Raw genomic sequence first — 13,767 nt, forward strand, 5'->3', positions numbered from 1 at the left:
AGATGAATGTCCTGTCTCAATCAGAGACTGGGGACTGTTGGGGGTCCCTTGTCAAGTACACTTCAACTTGCTGACCAGGCCATAGGGCTCTGATCACCAAGCAAGCTCTTTTCAGAAGGTCACTTGCCAGCCACGCCACAGGAAGGCAGGGGACATGGTCAACCCAGAAATCCAGGGCTTTGGCTGGCTGTTATCAGCGGCTACCCTTGCAAGTTTAAACACAGATCCTTTATCTTTCTAGTCCTCCGCTTCCTCTTCTGCAGAATGTGGAGTTAGCCGACCCCTCAGTCTCTTTACATCTGGGAATCTTGGAATCCTGCCCTGAGCCCCACTAGTAATTTTCCTCTCCATCAATCAACAAATATTTGTGGACGTGCACGCATGCTCGTGCTCCTTGCTTTGTGCATTTGGTTGCCCATTGCCCTGGTTTCTCTAAGTTTTCTCTTTTCAAGCAAAATAATGCAAATGTAAAGAGCTCTGAGAAATCTGGGGGCAAGTTTCTTACTGAGAGATTCTTATCCACCCCCAGAGGCGGTGCTGGGGGCTCCCTCCAGAGCCATGGCTCTTGGAGACAGAGAGGAAGGAGGCCACAGGTTTCCCAAGGCTTCTTAGGAGCAGGCCCCAGCAAGCTGCTTGCCTCATTTTCCGAACCTTTCAGGAACTTCCCAGACTTACATTCTTCCAGAAATGTCTGAAACTGGGGCTTTGCAGCATTGTTATGCACTGGCATTTGCAGGCTTTGGCAACACCAATTTTATACAGCCGTTTCTCCTGTCAGTTCTGGAAGGGGGGTCAGTGGTTTATTAACCCTGTTTCACAGCTGAAGAACAGTCAGAAAGCAGCACACCCAGGGTCAACGAGAGCAGGAAGGTAAAAAATTATAAAACAGAGTCCTAAGTCTAGCTAGGGCCCTTTCTGCATCTGATCGCCTTGCATTGAGAGGATCCAAAATGACTTGATACCTCTCCAGACCCATTAACTTTAACCCAAGAATCCACAGGAGAAAGTTGCTGCAAAGCCCATACTGGACTCTCAACGCAACAAATGACAAAATGAAATAATCGGAGGCTGCAGGTCTCCGTGGATGCCTGTTGCTAGGCCATGAGTCACTCTGCCTAAGATGTAAAGGGGAGAGGCAAGCTACTGAATGAAGAACTTTCCCTGCTCTGTATTTTAATATTGTAATTTCAAAGGAAATGTGTTCTTTAGTAAGTGCACAAGGAGATAACAAGGGCATTGCCTGAGAAAGGCTGCCAGTCAGAGTCCCACAGGGCACCTAAGCCTAGTGTCACCACGCTGCGGAGAGTACAGGCTTCAGCCACTGTTCAGGCTTTCAGCTGTTCCGTGGTGCCAGATGGGAGAGAGCCTGGCCTCTCATAGTCAGTAGACTGGATTATAAACCTTAAAGGCAAATTCTTAAGTTACAAAAAGAAATAGAGCTGTTAAGCAGACCTACTCTTTTTCACCCCATTGGTGAGTGTACAGAGTAAATGAACTTGTCATCCAGAGATTCCTTGATGAACACGTTCACTGGGAAGCTTAGGAGTCCGGCTCTGCCCCTACAAGCCGGGTGACTTTAACGCCCGTGTGTAGACTTTCTCTCTCTGTCTCCCTCAATTTAAATGACTCCAACACTAAGATACAAAAAAGTACATAATGAAACAAAATCTTTGCCATCCATCCTGTCACCCCACTGTTCAGTTTCCACTGCCCACCCCCCAGGGGGACGACATCATATTGTTTCATGTTTCTCTCCAGTATCTTTGTGAATCTAGAAGCTAAGAAGAATATAGATGTTTATTTGGGGAGGGGGCAAGTTTCTTAATTTTTCAAGTCTTGACATCTTCAGTGCTCATTAGTCATTGGCCATTCTTATTTGTACTGATAACAATGTTGATAAATCTTCCTAGAGTTCCATAACCCCTCAGGATATGGTTCATGCTCCCTACTGTGGCTCCTAGGACCCTCAGGTTTGCCCCTGAGGACCAGTTTCATCTTCGGTTCCCACATTTTCTCCTTTCAGCTCCACTGCAGCTTTCAGTTCCTTGAAGATGCCATGTTCTCTAGGCCTTCAAACATGCTAGGAACATGCTTTGAACATGCTTTGAACATGCTTGTCTTCCTGGAACGCAGTTCTCCCCCTGCGACCCTGTTCCCAGGCTCGTTAGCAGCTCATCTTTTAGGCCTTGGCTCAGACCCACTGTTACTGCCTGTCTCCTTCCATCAACACCAGGCACTTTCGCTTTCATGGCACTTCCTCATTCATATGGAGGGCTAATTACACGCCAGGCACTGTTCTAGGCCCATCTGTCACAGCGTATTGTCACTGCTTATTTCAGTACTTTGTATGGCAGTGCACTGTCATTCACATACTATTAAATTCACCCTTTTAAGTGTGTAATCCAGTTACAAGGTTGTGCAAACATCACCATTATTCTTTTTTTAAAAAAGATTTTGTTTGAGAGAGAGAGAGGGAGAGAGCATGAGCAGGGGGAGGGGCAAAGGGAGAGGGAGAAGCAGACTCCCCGCTGAGCAGGGAGCCCAACAATGCAGGGCACAATTCCAGGACCCCAGGACTATGACCCGAGCCGAAGGCAGACGCTCAACCAACTGAGGCACCCAGGCACCCCAAAATCACCATTATTTAACACAGAACATTTTAATCACTCTAAAAGGAAACTAACCCATTAGCAGTCATTCTCCATTCTCACCTCCCCCTCGGCTCCGACAACCATTAACCTTTCTGTCTCGGTAGGTTTGCCTGTTCCGGAAATTTCTTGTAAGTGGAATTACACAATATGTGGTCTTTTGTGATTAGCTTCTTTTACTTCGTGTAATGTTTTCAAGGTTCATCCATGTTGTAACACGTATCAGCACTTTATTTCTTTTTGTGGCTGAATAATAGTCCACTGCGTAGGTACACCTCTTTTGCTTTATCCATTCATCAGGCGATACACCGTTGGGTTACTTCCACTTTTTAGCTATTTTGAATAAGGCCGCTACGAGCATTCACATACAAGTTTTTCTGTGCATAAATGTTTTCATTTCTTTTTGAAATAGACCTAGGAGCGGAATTGCTGGGTCATATGATAACAATTTGTTTAATCTTTCTGAGGAATCACCAGACTGTTTTCCAAAGCAGCTGTACCATTGTTCATTCCCACCAGCAAGGTATGAGGGTTCCAGTGTCTGCACATCTCACCAACACTTGTATTTGTCCCCTTTCATTATAGCCATCCTAGTGGGTATGGAGTGGTTCTTCGGAAGCTTTGTGAGAACCAGGACTCCATCTGTCTTGCTCACCACTGAATCCCAGAACCCAGTGCAGTGCCTGGCACTTACTAGACATTCCTATTTTGTTCTATGTGCTGAAGAAGTGTTGAATGGATAGGTAAATCAAAAGTTACTTAGATGGTTACAATAATCCTTCTTGATTGTGTGTTCGTCTCCCCAGTAGAGATCTGTCAAGGGATCTAGTATCCTTTTTCCTGCGCAGTACTGCACCATCGCCTTTCCGTTACCACACTCTTTCTTCAGGGAGAAAATTCGGTTAAACTTTCTTATTTTCCTTCAGACCACTCATTTGGGTCTTAGGTGTGCACACATTCCTTATTTAGGCACTTACAGATAATTTCTTGTGTTTTGGAACATTTTTTCCCCTGTGTAATTCTCAAGCAGAATTCTCTACTTCCTTCCGCAGGGCTTTCTGCTCACCCCTAAGCACTCCATGCTTGCAAATAAATAGCCTTCCTCCTGTTTCTTTCCAAGCTGCTCACACTGGGACAGTCAATACCTGTGACAGACCAGCTCTTCTTTGGGGGGGGGGGTTCTTTTAATATCTCTTTACACCCTGTTTTGGCTTCTTGATGTGGAAGTATCTGGGGACATTTAGAACAAGGAAGTCGGACCAGGGACTGAGTGATGCTCATAGCCAGCACCTAGCACTGGAAAAATAGTTGTTGAACGAATGGATGGATGGATGGATGGATGGATGGATGGATGGATGTAAATATGTGAGAGAGACATATTGTGAAATGCAGACTAGGCCGACAAATACTGAGTACCCACTGTGTCCCACTATGCATGTTGGAATAAAAGGTAAACAAAACCGGGGAGTCGCCTTGGACTAGGGAGTTTCTAAAATCACCAGTTCTGGTTGTGTCTAGATCTTGTCACTTTCTATCCTACACCTAATGATTATCAGAATCACATTTTAGCCAAGGAATGCACCCACTGCTTAAGCCCCAGATAGGAAGTTCCGATCTACTCTCAGCAAAATCCATAGTCAAAAGTGCGCCAGTGCTCTGTGTACCCCCAAACAGGTAAAAATCCCCCAAGTCCTAGGCTTCCTGATCTTAGGGGTTCCTGGTTGGGAAACCTCCGCATGAATGGACAGCACGTCCACCAGAGGGTGCTGTGGGGGCAAATTTGTGCCGGGAGGGAGGCTTGACCAGTGACCCTCAGAGCCAGGTAGGCGTCTCGAGCAATTTTCATTCTTCCTTGCATTTCCTTCCCGGCCCCTTGAACCGTCGCCGCCCCTCCTCCCATAGGTGGTTCCCCCTCAATAATTAGCCATTTTCGGGGCCTTTAAAGAGTGCTTGCTTTGAAAAGACGCCTGGCTTCTGTTTCTGACGCCCCGAGGCTCGGGCCACTCAGGTCACAGGCCGGTCGTGCTGGGTGGGTGGGTGGGTGGGGACCTCCCGGGCGTCAGCGGCCGGGCGCCGCAGGGGCCGCGAAGGGGTTAACCCGGCGGGGGGGAGGGGAGGGGGCGCGGGCCGCGCCTGCGCTCTGCCGCCCTCCATTGTCTCCACGGCGGCGAGGAGCGCCGGCGAGCGCAGCCCGGGACCGAGCGGGGCGGAGCGGCTGGCGGGGCCGGCGGCGGCCGGAGCGAGAGCGCGACGCGACGCGACCGCGGCTTCCCGAGCTCCGCCTGGCCGCCCAGCGCCGCAGCCCGCCCGAGGCCTGGAGGGGTCCGGGCCGGCGTCCATGTTCGCGGCGTCCTGAGGCGGGGGACGCGCCCGGTGTCCCCAGCCCTCCTCCGCCTCCTCCTGTCCGGCGGGCGGCCTCCTCCGGCGCCTCCCTGCGCCCGCCCGCCGCCTTCCTCCCTCCTTCCCTGCGGCTCCACCGGCTTTCGGGAGCCCGGGGGCGGCCTGTGGCGCGCCGAGCCCGCGCCGGACTGCGCCTCTTTGGACCTTAAGGGGAAACATGCGTTTGGCTTGGATCGTTTTAAATTCTTAGTTTGGGATCCCCGCCCGCCTGCCTCTTCCGCCCCGTGGGTTTTCTTTTCTTTTTTCTTTTTTTCCCCTTTTTTTCCTCCCGGTCTCCTTTTTGACTCCCTCCCCCTTTATGCTCGCCCAACCCTCCCCCCGCTGCTGAGAAGTGGGGGAGGGTCTCGGCCTCCAGGTTCCCGCCCCACCGGGGCCCGGGCGAGCATGGGGGGCAAGCAGAGCACGGCGGCCCGCTCCCGGGGCCCCTTTCCGGGGGTCTCCACCGATGACAGCGCCGTGCCCCCGCCGGGAGGGGCGCCCCACTTTGGGCACTACCGGGCGGGCGGCGGGGCCATGGGGCTGCGCAGCCGCTCGGTCAGCTCGGTGGCGGGCATGGGCATGGACCCCAGCACGGCCGGGGGGGTGCCCTTTGGCCTCTACACCCCCGCCTCCCGGGGGACCGGCGACTCGGAGAGGGCGCCCGGCGGCGGAGGGTCTGCGTCCGACTCCACCTATGCCCATGGCAATGGTTACCAGGAGACCGGCGGCGGTCACCATAGAGACGGGATGCTGTACCTGGGCTCCCGAGCCTCGCTGGCGGATGCTCTACCTCTGCACATCGCACCCAGGTGGTTCAGCTCGCACAGTGGTGAGTCCGCGGGCGGTGGAGGCCTCGGAGGGTGGAGTGCAAGGGAGGGCGCGCCGGGGCGCCCCAAACCTTCGCGCGCTTGCGAAGATTTGGATGTGGAGTGCGCGACCTGGATCTGTCTGCCGTCCCTTTGGTTCCTGGGGATGAATGGGCTATCTACCTTTTAGAAAAGAGGTTTCCTGCGAGGCTGCGGAGCCGGGCGTTTTAGGACTTCAGGCGTTGGTTCACTTGTGGATGAGCAGGGTGAAACCTGCCCATTGAAGTCCCGTTTATCGGCATCACCGTCCTCAGAGAGGAGGTCTTGTCTGGCTTATAGCAAGTCAGCCTCGATCGCTTCCTTTCTGTCACTGCAGCATTGTGCCTACCTCACCGTTAACAGAGAGAGAGGGATCCAGTTTGACCAAGCGGTGTCTCCCAAACAAAGAGTGTGAAAAGAAAGAAAATTGGGGGCAAGTGTTGTTTGGATTAGGGCTCTCACTCTTGCTGGGAGAAGGGGGTGCCCGGTTTTGCCACCCTGCTGGAGATCTGTTTGAATTGTTTAAAATGGAGCAGCCGGAAGGCTGCTGCCATAGACAGGTGTGGCCTGCCGAATGGAGGGCCTAACCAGGGAGCCTCCCTCTGAGGCTTTGCAGGACCAGGGCTCTAGTGGCGGGTGCTGCATGCAGTAGGCTTGGCTCGATGACTCTCACATCCCTCCATCTTTTTTCTTCCCCTCCATGCTAAGTGCTAGGTCTTCCTGGTAATCGGTATCTTTTTGTAATGGGGGGTGGGACTTTATTGTCCGGCCGTTGTTGGTACATGACAGGAAAAGAGGAGGATTCAAAAAATCTGGATAAATTCATTTTGTGAACTTCTGGTGACAGGCCAGCAAAAAGCTGGAGGAGGATTTCCCAGGCCCTGACTGGCAGGGCAGAAAAGGCACTGGCAGGAGCTTCCGGAGGAAAACAGGTCTGTCTGCTCAGCTAACCTGAGAAGCCAGGTTAGGCTTCTAGAAAATTGGTCAAAAGGGGTGTGGGGCCCCTATTTGCTAATTGTCAGGTCGGAGTGAAGAAGTTAACAGATTCAGATTTCTTTGGGAGAGTTAAGAAAATTTAGATATTGTGTAGAAAGAAGAAAGATTGCCGTACGGAGGGTGTATCTATTGGATCACTGTTCTAGCAATTGTGAAATAGGGTAGATTTAAAAAAAATTTTTTTTTTAACTTCTGAGAATAGTCTGGCTTTTGTTTCAATTCTGTAAACTTTAATTTGTGAAATAATTTTTGAGGGGAAACTAGTGACTAATTTAGGGTAACACTTGAAAGTGGCTTTTGAATTGCTAAAATGGTATTTTAATTCCTGAACAGACCTCTGGATATCATCGGAGCTTCCTTGATCTACATCAGTCTCTGCCCTGAATAAGATGAGAGGTGTGACTGCTCTGGGCACTTTTAGACATTTGATCCGTTTTAGACCTCATGAATTAAAATTTTTTCTTGTAAAATTTGGTCCAGAAACGGTAGGCTGCATTTGTGAGATGACTGTGATTAACTTGTTGAAAGCACTGTCATTAGTATCTGATTTTAAACTGAAAAGCAGTATAAGTAGGTTCTCTAAAATCACAGAATTTTGTGTGTTGCAAAACACATGTAATCCTATGGATGCTTGTCTGGGGAAGGAGTTCCCGTTTTGCTAAAATTTCTTATCTGTCTCTTACTATAAACTTCTTTTTCCTTATTCCACCTGGTACCAGGTTCCGTGTTGGAGTTACGAGCTTACAGTTGGATTCCAAAATTTCAGACTCCTCAGTTGTGCAACCTGAGTTTAATTTTTTTCATCCAGCTGCAGTGAGGGTAAGAAGAGCCATCGAACCATGAGAATACAGGAAAAGCTGGGGCATAGTAATCCCTCTGGGATTAATATAAAAGTGTGTGAGGCTGCTCTTAATATTTTGGGTAATACAGTCTTTTCCCAATTTGTGTGTGTGTGTGTGTGTGTGTGTGTGTATATATATATATATATATACACATTTTTTTTTTTAAGTAATCTTTATACTCAACGTGGGGCTTCCGCTTACGACCCCAAGATCAAGAGTCTCATGCTGTACTGACTGAGCCAGCCAGCCTCCTGGGTAATACATTCTTTATAGGATCATCCCGTCCTTTTGTAAGACTTTGAGCATACCTGCCTCTGCCCACTACATGCCTCCACAAAATTTCCAAATGCTGTTGGTGTAGGAGCAGAACACCACCCCAACTGACAACCACTGCTTTAGGGAGTCATCCTTTTATTCAAGTAAAGTAATTCGTTTTTCCTTTGCAGTTCATTTAAGATGAACCTTCATATTTCCACTCTCCTGCACTGGTGGTTCTGTCTCACTTTCCGGAACAGCCACAGGATCTTCCTTCCAGGACATCCCTTTCCTCTCTTGTTTATTGCTGTAAGAAGAGAAACTTGTTTCTATTTTGGAGGCTTTGAGTAAGGTCCAAGCAGTTTTTGCTCCTGTGTCATAAGAGTGAAGGATAAGGACTTTGGTGCACAATTGACTAGATGCCTAGAAGTTGATGTGATTGCTGTTGCTTCTGTTTTTAAGGTGCTTTTGGAACTCTTCATGGGCACCGAAGACAGTTGTCAGTGAAATAAGTGGGGGAGTTCAGTGTGCATGAAGCTTCCTCAGAGGGAGGGAGCTGATGTTGTGTCTGGAGGCAGAATCCTGGGGTCTCAGGCCCTCCTCAGAGTAGGTCTGACCTTGGGAAAGACATCACCTCTCTCGAGCCTCATCTTTGTTATTTTTAAAATAACTGTGGTAGTCTTGGCAGCCAGCCTGTGAAGGTTGTTCCCCAAATCCCGTGAGGATACATTAGCCATCACATTTGTCTTCTTGTGGTTCCCAAGCTTCCCCAGGTTGTGACCCTTGCACGCCCTGGTCCCTGTAACTGGAATGCTTTCCCTTCTGCTTTCCATCCTGTGTATGGATACCTCTTCCTGATCCCTCATGCCTCAAACTGAAATTTCTCCTTAGACACCACTCTTAAAATTTGCCTCCCTCCTGTTAATCTTTCCAACCACTCACCTATTACCTTAACAGCACTTCACACACTTTACAAGTATCTTATTTATCCATTTGCCTTTTCTATTTAGTTTGACTGAATTTTAAGCTCCGTGAAAGTAGGACTGTGCCTCTTGCTCACTCTTGTATCTCTTGCACCGTGTGTGCCTGGCACAAATATTTGCTGAGGGAATGAATCTGAGCGCCCCATGTCCGTCATCTCATTTAATCATCACTATAACTCTGTGTGGTAGATGGTGTCATCCCCATTTTACAGGTGAGGAAACGGAGATGTAAGGTGAGGAGCAGACACAAGGTCAGATAACGAAGAGGTGGCAGAGCTGGGATTGGAATGTAGGTCTGCCGGTGTCAGGACCTGGGCTCCTAACCATTACACTGCACTGCCTTCCATCCCGAAACACGAGGAAGCTGGCCAGTGTCCTGGAAATCGGATTGGCCGGCGAGGCAGAGGGCTAGACTCATCTACTGGTTGGGCTACCAGATGACTGCCTGACTTGTGATCTTGGGCACGTGAGTCATTTAGCCTCAGAGGCACTATTTTCTCACCTGTAAGGTGGAGATAATGCCTGTCCTGCTTACCTTTCAGAGTCATCTTGAGGGTCTCACGAGCTAGTGTTTACAAAAGCCAAATAACATACATAAGGAGAGGGGTGTTCCTGTAGGGACTTCTTCAGTTCTCTGCCTTTTTTGCTGTCTGCAGAATTTGCTAGGCAGGGAGATTGAGAACTGTGTGAACTGTTTCCCCAAAATGGAAGCTAGTGCTCTCCACTGAAACCTGACCTACATTGGCATGCCGTTGATAATAATGAATGCCACTGAGAAGAACTGCCTTATAGGATGAGAGTTAGTGTCCCTTCCTTTCCACATTAAAATTTTCTCTAAGGTGTTTAATCTCCAAATGGTCTTCTGGGTGGTGTTCTGGAGGTCTGGCCATTCTTTTGTAGTAGCTCTGTTTATCTCAGAACATGGATTTCTAGGGCGCTTGGGTGGCTCAGATGGTTAAGTGTCTGCCTTTGGCTCAGGACAGGATCCCAGAGTCCTGGGATCGAGCCCCACATCGGGCTCCTTGCTCAGCGGGGAGTCTGCTTCTCCCTCTCCCTCTGCCACTCCCCCCACTCATTCTCTCTCTCTCTCTGTGTCAAATAAATAAATAAAATCTTAAAAAAAAAAAAAAAGAACATGGATTTCTAGATGTGGGAGTGAAAACATGGAGCATTCACTATGTTGGAAGGAAAAGTTTGCCTGTTTTCTGGATCCTGCTATAAAACGTCTGGTCATGGAAGGTTTCTCTCCAGCTTCTTAGTCACAAGTATGTATACATGTGCATATTCAGAAAAATCTAAACTGTTCTTTGTTGTCACCACGTCATCAACTGGGGCTGATAGAAGGTAACTTTTGATAAGTCTTTGAACAAGCTAGCAGGATATCTCCTGGATTCTATTTGCTGCCATTCTGGGGTTCTCAAGTGATTTAATTGTCTCTCCTTAAATAATTAAACAGAGTTGCCAACTCCATTGGAGTGGATCAGAAAGCCTCTTTGTGCCTCACCATAGGTGTGCTGGAGGTAATGGTCCTTTAAACGGTTTCTGGGGAAGGAAAGGCATTCTTTGGTCTTCAGAGAGCATGGTGGGTCTCCTGCCCTGCAGAAGTTCTGTTGTTAATGAAAATTTTTCTGTAAAGCGGAGTTTATAGTTTTCTATTACCATGAGGGCTTATTTTCTACAAAATAAAAATTTTAAAAGTTCCCTTGAGAAGCCGGTAATTCCTTAAAGGTCACAGTTCACTCTTCCTTATTGGGGTTTGAAAGGTGTTGCAAGAAACAATGGTTTGGCTCTTAAAGTGTTTGTTTTATGGGATGTGTGCATTTTGCTATCAAATAAAGACACACCCCAAATATGTCATAAGGAATACTCTGAGCCAGGCCACGCTGCACCAAAGAAATGCAACTCTAGTTCCTTTTGAGAAAAGGGACGTGCTTTGTATTTTACAAATGTGATATTCAACACAAGCTTCTTGGGCACTAACATTTTTGTAAATCAATTATAAAACTAAACATCAATTTTGACAGTTTCAAATTGGAAAAAACTTAATAGAGAAGTGGTCGTAACATAAACAGACTAGTCTTGCTCCTGCTAACCCTTAAATAGGGGTGCTTCTAGTAACAGTGGGTCACTGAGGTTGTAGTACTAGAATCTTGAGGTTAGCTCAAAACGTAAATCCTAATCCCAGCCTTTCAGAATGCTGGATGAGTGTAAATTACCATGTGTTTCTTTTCTAAACTTTGTCATGGCCTAGTCTGTATCAGATCGTCCTTAGTGATTATTGTGGATACAGGCTTGAGTATGAGAAGGCACTTCTCATAGACCCAGCAGTTTTCACTTCTTTTTTTTTTTTTTTTTAAAGATTTTATTTATTTATTTGACAGAGATAGAGACAGCCAGCAAGAGAGGGAACACAAGCAGGGGGAGTTGGAGAGGAAGAAGCAGGCTCATAGCGGAGGAGCCTGATGTGGGGCTCGATCCCATAATGCCGGGATCACGCCCTGAGCCGAAGGCAGACGCTTAACCGCTGTGCCACCCAGGCGCCCCAGCAGTTTTCACTTCTGAATCGTATTTTCTCAATAAGGACAGAGGTTTATCCTTGAATGCAACACTTGGGTTCCTGGTTTCGATATTTGAGGGGTGAGTTGTGGGTATGAATGAATAACCTGAAAACGCAGCAACCCTCAAGTGTGAAGCAAATAAAGAGCCAAGTTTAATCTTAAAGCAGCAGCTAGGGGTAGCTTCTAGACTGATGAGACTGTTTACCCCGAAATCTCCCTGTAGCTATTAGAATCGAGAGTACAACCTTCCTCTGCTGGAAGTAAAGGGGAAGGGGGAATTCACTGGGTCCCTATAAACACCAAGTTAAAGGAGGCATGGTAAGAATTTATAGTGCACTCTTCAGATCTGTAACAAGGAGGAGGCAGAAACAAACAAGTGCCCTCTTGATTTCTGTGAATGGGTCAAGGGGTTTTCAAACTTGACTGCCCCGTGTTCTCTGGGGGGCTTGTTAACAATGCAGATGACTAGACCTCACTCCCAGAATTCAGTAGAGCTAAGGAGACACCTGAGAATCTGAACTTGTAACAAATGATTCTGAAAATTCTCATTCCAAACAAAGAAAGAACTCTGAATGCTTTTTTGGTGCACTCATCAGCATTATTTTCAATATTACTAAATGAATCAAGTATCCCCTAAGCAGGATCCGTACAGATCTTCCTTTCAGCTGCTCCGGAGGGTGGATTCACCCAGCAAGAGCATTGCTGATGGTTTGATGTTTTTCTTTTACATGGAACTAAGCCTTTTTCTCCCAGAGATAGGCCTGAGCCCATCTGCCTTGGTCCTGAGAATTGAAGTTGCTCAGAACAGAAGGTAATTGTGGCAGTGTCCCCTTCCCTCCTGTGCTTGTCTTCCCCTGATTTTTCTTCTAAGGCACAGCTGCCTTTGGCTGCTTGTGCTACAGAAGGGCTTACTGAGCCAGATCCTCTTTTATGTATCCCCAGCCAGCAGCTAGACAAGATTGTTGCTTTAAATGGACAAAATACCTATTTTTCCTTTTTTCCTATAGACGCAAAAGTGTGAGACTTTTTGAGTGTGTGTATGGAGATTTGTTAAGACATTCATTTATTCAACTGGTATTCACTGAGTGCCTCCACTATACTAGGACCTGTGTTAGGTGCTGGGAATATATATTTATTATAAGGGTGATTAACATTACTTTGTTCTTTCTAAGAATCTTTGCTTCCTTACTCCTTAAGAGAGAGTCTGAATATTGCAGCTTATGGGAGATTTTTACCTTCTTCATCAGTTCTTCTGTTGAATAAATACATTCAAGGTTTTGTCCATGAGGCTGCTACCCGGATGGTATTTGCTCCCTACTCTTCACTGACACTCTCCGTTCTTTCCTAAACCCTGCTTCTGGGCTGGAGCAGGTGATCTTTTCTTTGTGGTTCCAGCCAAGTGCCTGCTAAGAGATTCCTCGTATATCCTAATACAAGTGGTCCTCTGTCTTCTCAATGAGAATATCAAAAGGAAAAACTGTTTTGCAAACTCTTTGTGTGTATCTTTGGCATCGGTATCTTTGTCATCCCTAGAGCTACTTTTCTTTCTGGTCATTGAACACTGTTTTCTAGAAGCATGATCTACCACTTTAGTCATCTTGTCTCTGTAAAATTCATCCCAAGCCACAAATACCCATAAGGAAATATGAGGAACAGTTTTTCCCCTTGGTCTTGTATGTCTCTGAGCTCTGCAAGGTTGACAGTGCTATTTTAAGTGATTTTTAAAGCCTTGTTTATGATAGCCAGCATTGGTGACTGAAATGTCCTCCTCACCTCTCCCAAATAATTATTAAATGTGTGTTATATTCAAGTATTTTTTTGCTGACAGAAAAGCGTTTAGAAGAATGCTCCATGCTCAGAGACTTGATGGGGGCTTGGCTATAAGATGATACCTTAATTTTTGGAGAAACCTCACCTTATATTTGTGAACATGTAGTCATCTTGATCTTAGTGAATTAGGTTTGCATTGCTTGGCTCCAGCTTTTTCGTTGGTAGTACCCTTTAGCCCTCTAAAAAGTACAACTAAATAAGCCATGCTTCCCAAGGAGTTGTTCTGAAATTGGTCAGCTTTGCCATATAGTGTCTCTTAAGGTCAAAATTGATTTGTTAGCATGTGGGAGAAACTTAAATCTGCAGGCGCCCAGAGGATCTGGGACAGAGCGGGGAGAACCCAAGACCCTAGACCCCAACCATTTTGGTCACTTTGCCCATATTTCTCAACTCTTTGGAGATGTTTTCATTTGATTCCTCTCCAGTAACCC

General features: G+C 47.2%; 1 protein-coding gene across 6 annotated transcripts in view; it reads left to right on the forward strand.

The window, feature by feature from the left end:
* Positions 1 to 4,855: 4,855 nt before the first annotated feature.
* The window catches only part of ZNRF1 (zinc and ring finger 1), a 93,194-nt gene continuing 84,282 nt past the window's right edge, over positions 4,856 to 13,767 (forward strand). For 3 of the 6 annotated variants that reach the window (XM_026495228.4, XM_026495230.4, XM_057314248.1), the window contains exon 1: positions 4,856 to 5,856. In XM_026495228.4, the coding sequence (XP_026351013.1) occupies positions 5,433 to 5,856 (424 nt within the window). In that variant the 5' untranslated portion in view covers positions 4,856 to 5,432. The remainder of the gene's footprint in view (positions 5,857 to 13,767) is intronic. The other 3 variants (XM_044382510.3, XM_026495229.4, XM_026495227.4) reach the window with 2 other exon arrangements.

The sequence above is a fragment of the Ursus arctos genome, unplaced genomic scaffold (genome assembly GCF_023065955.2).
Source record: "Ursus arctos isolate Adak ecotype North America unplaced genomic scaffold, UrsArc2.0 scaffold_19, whole genome shotgun sequence".
NCBI lineage: Eukaryota > Metazoa > Chordata > Mammalia > Carnivora > Ursidae > Ursus > Ursus arctos.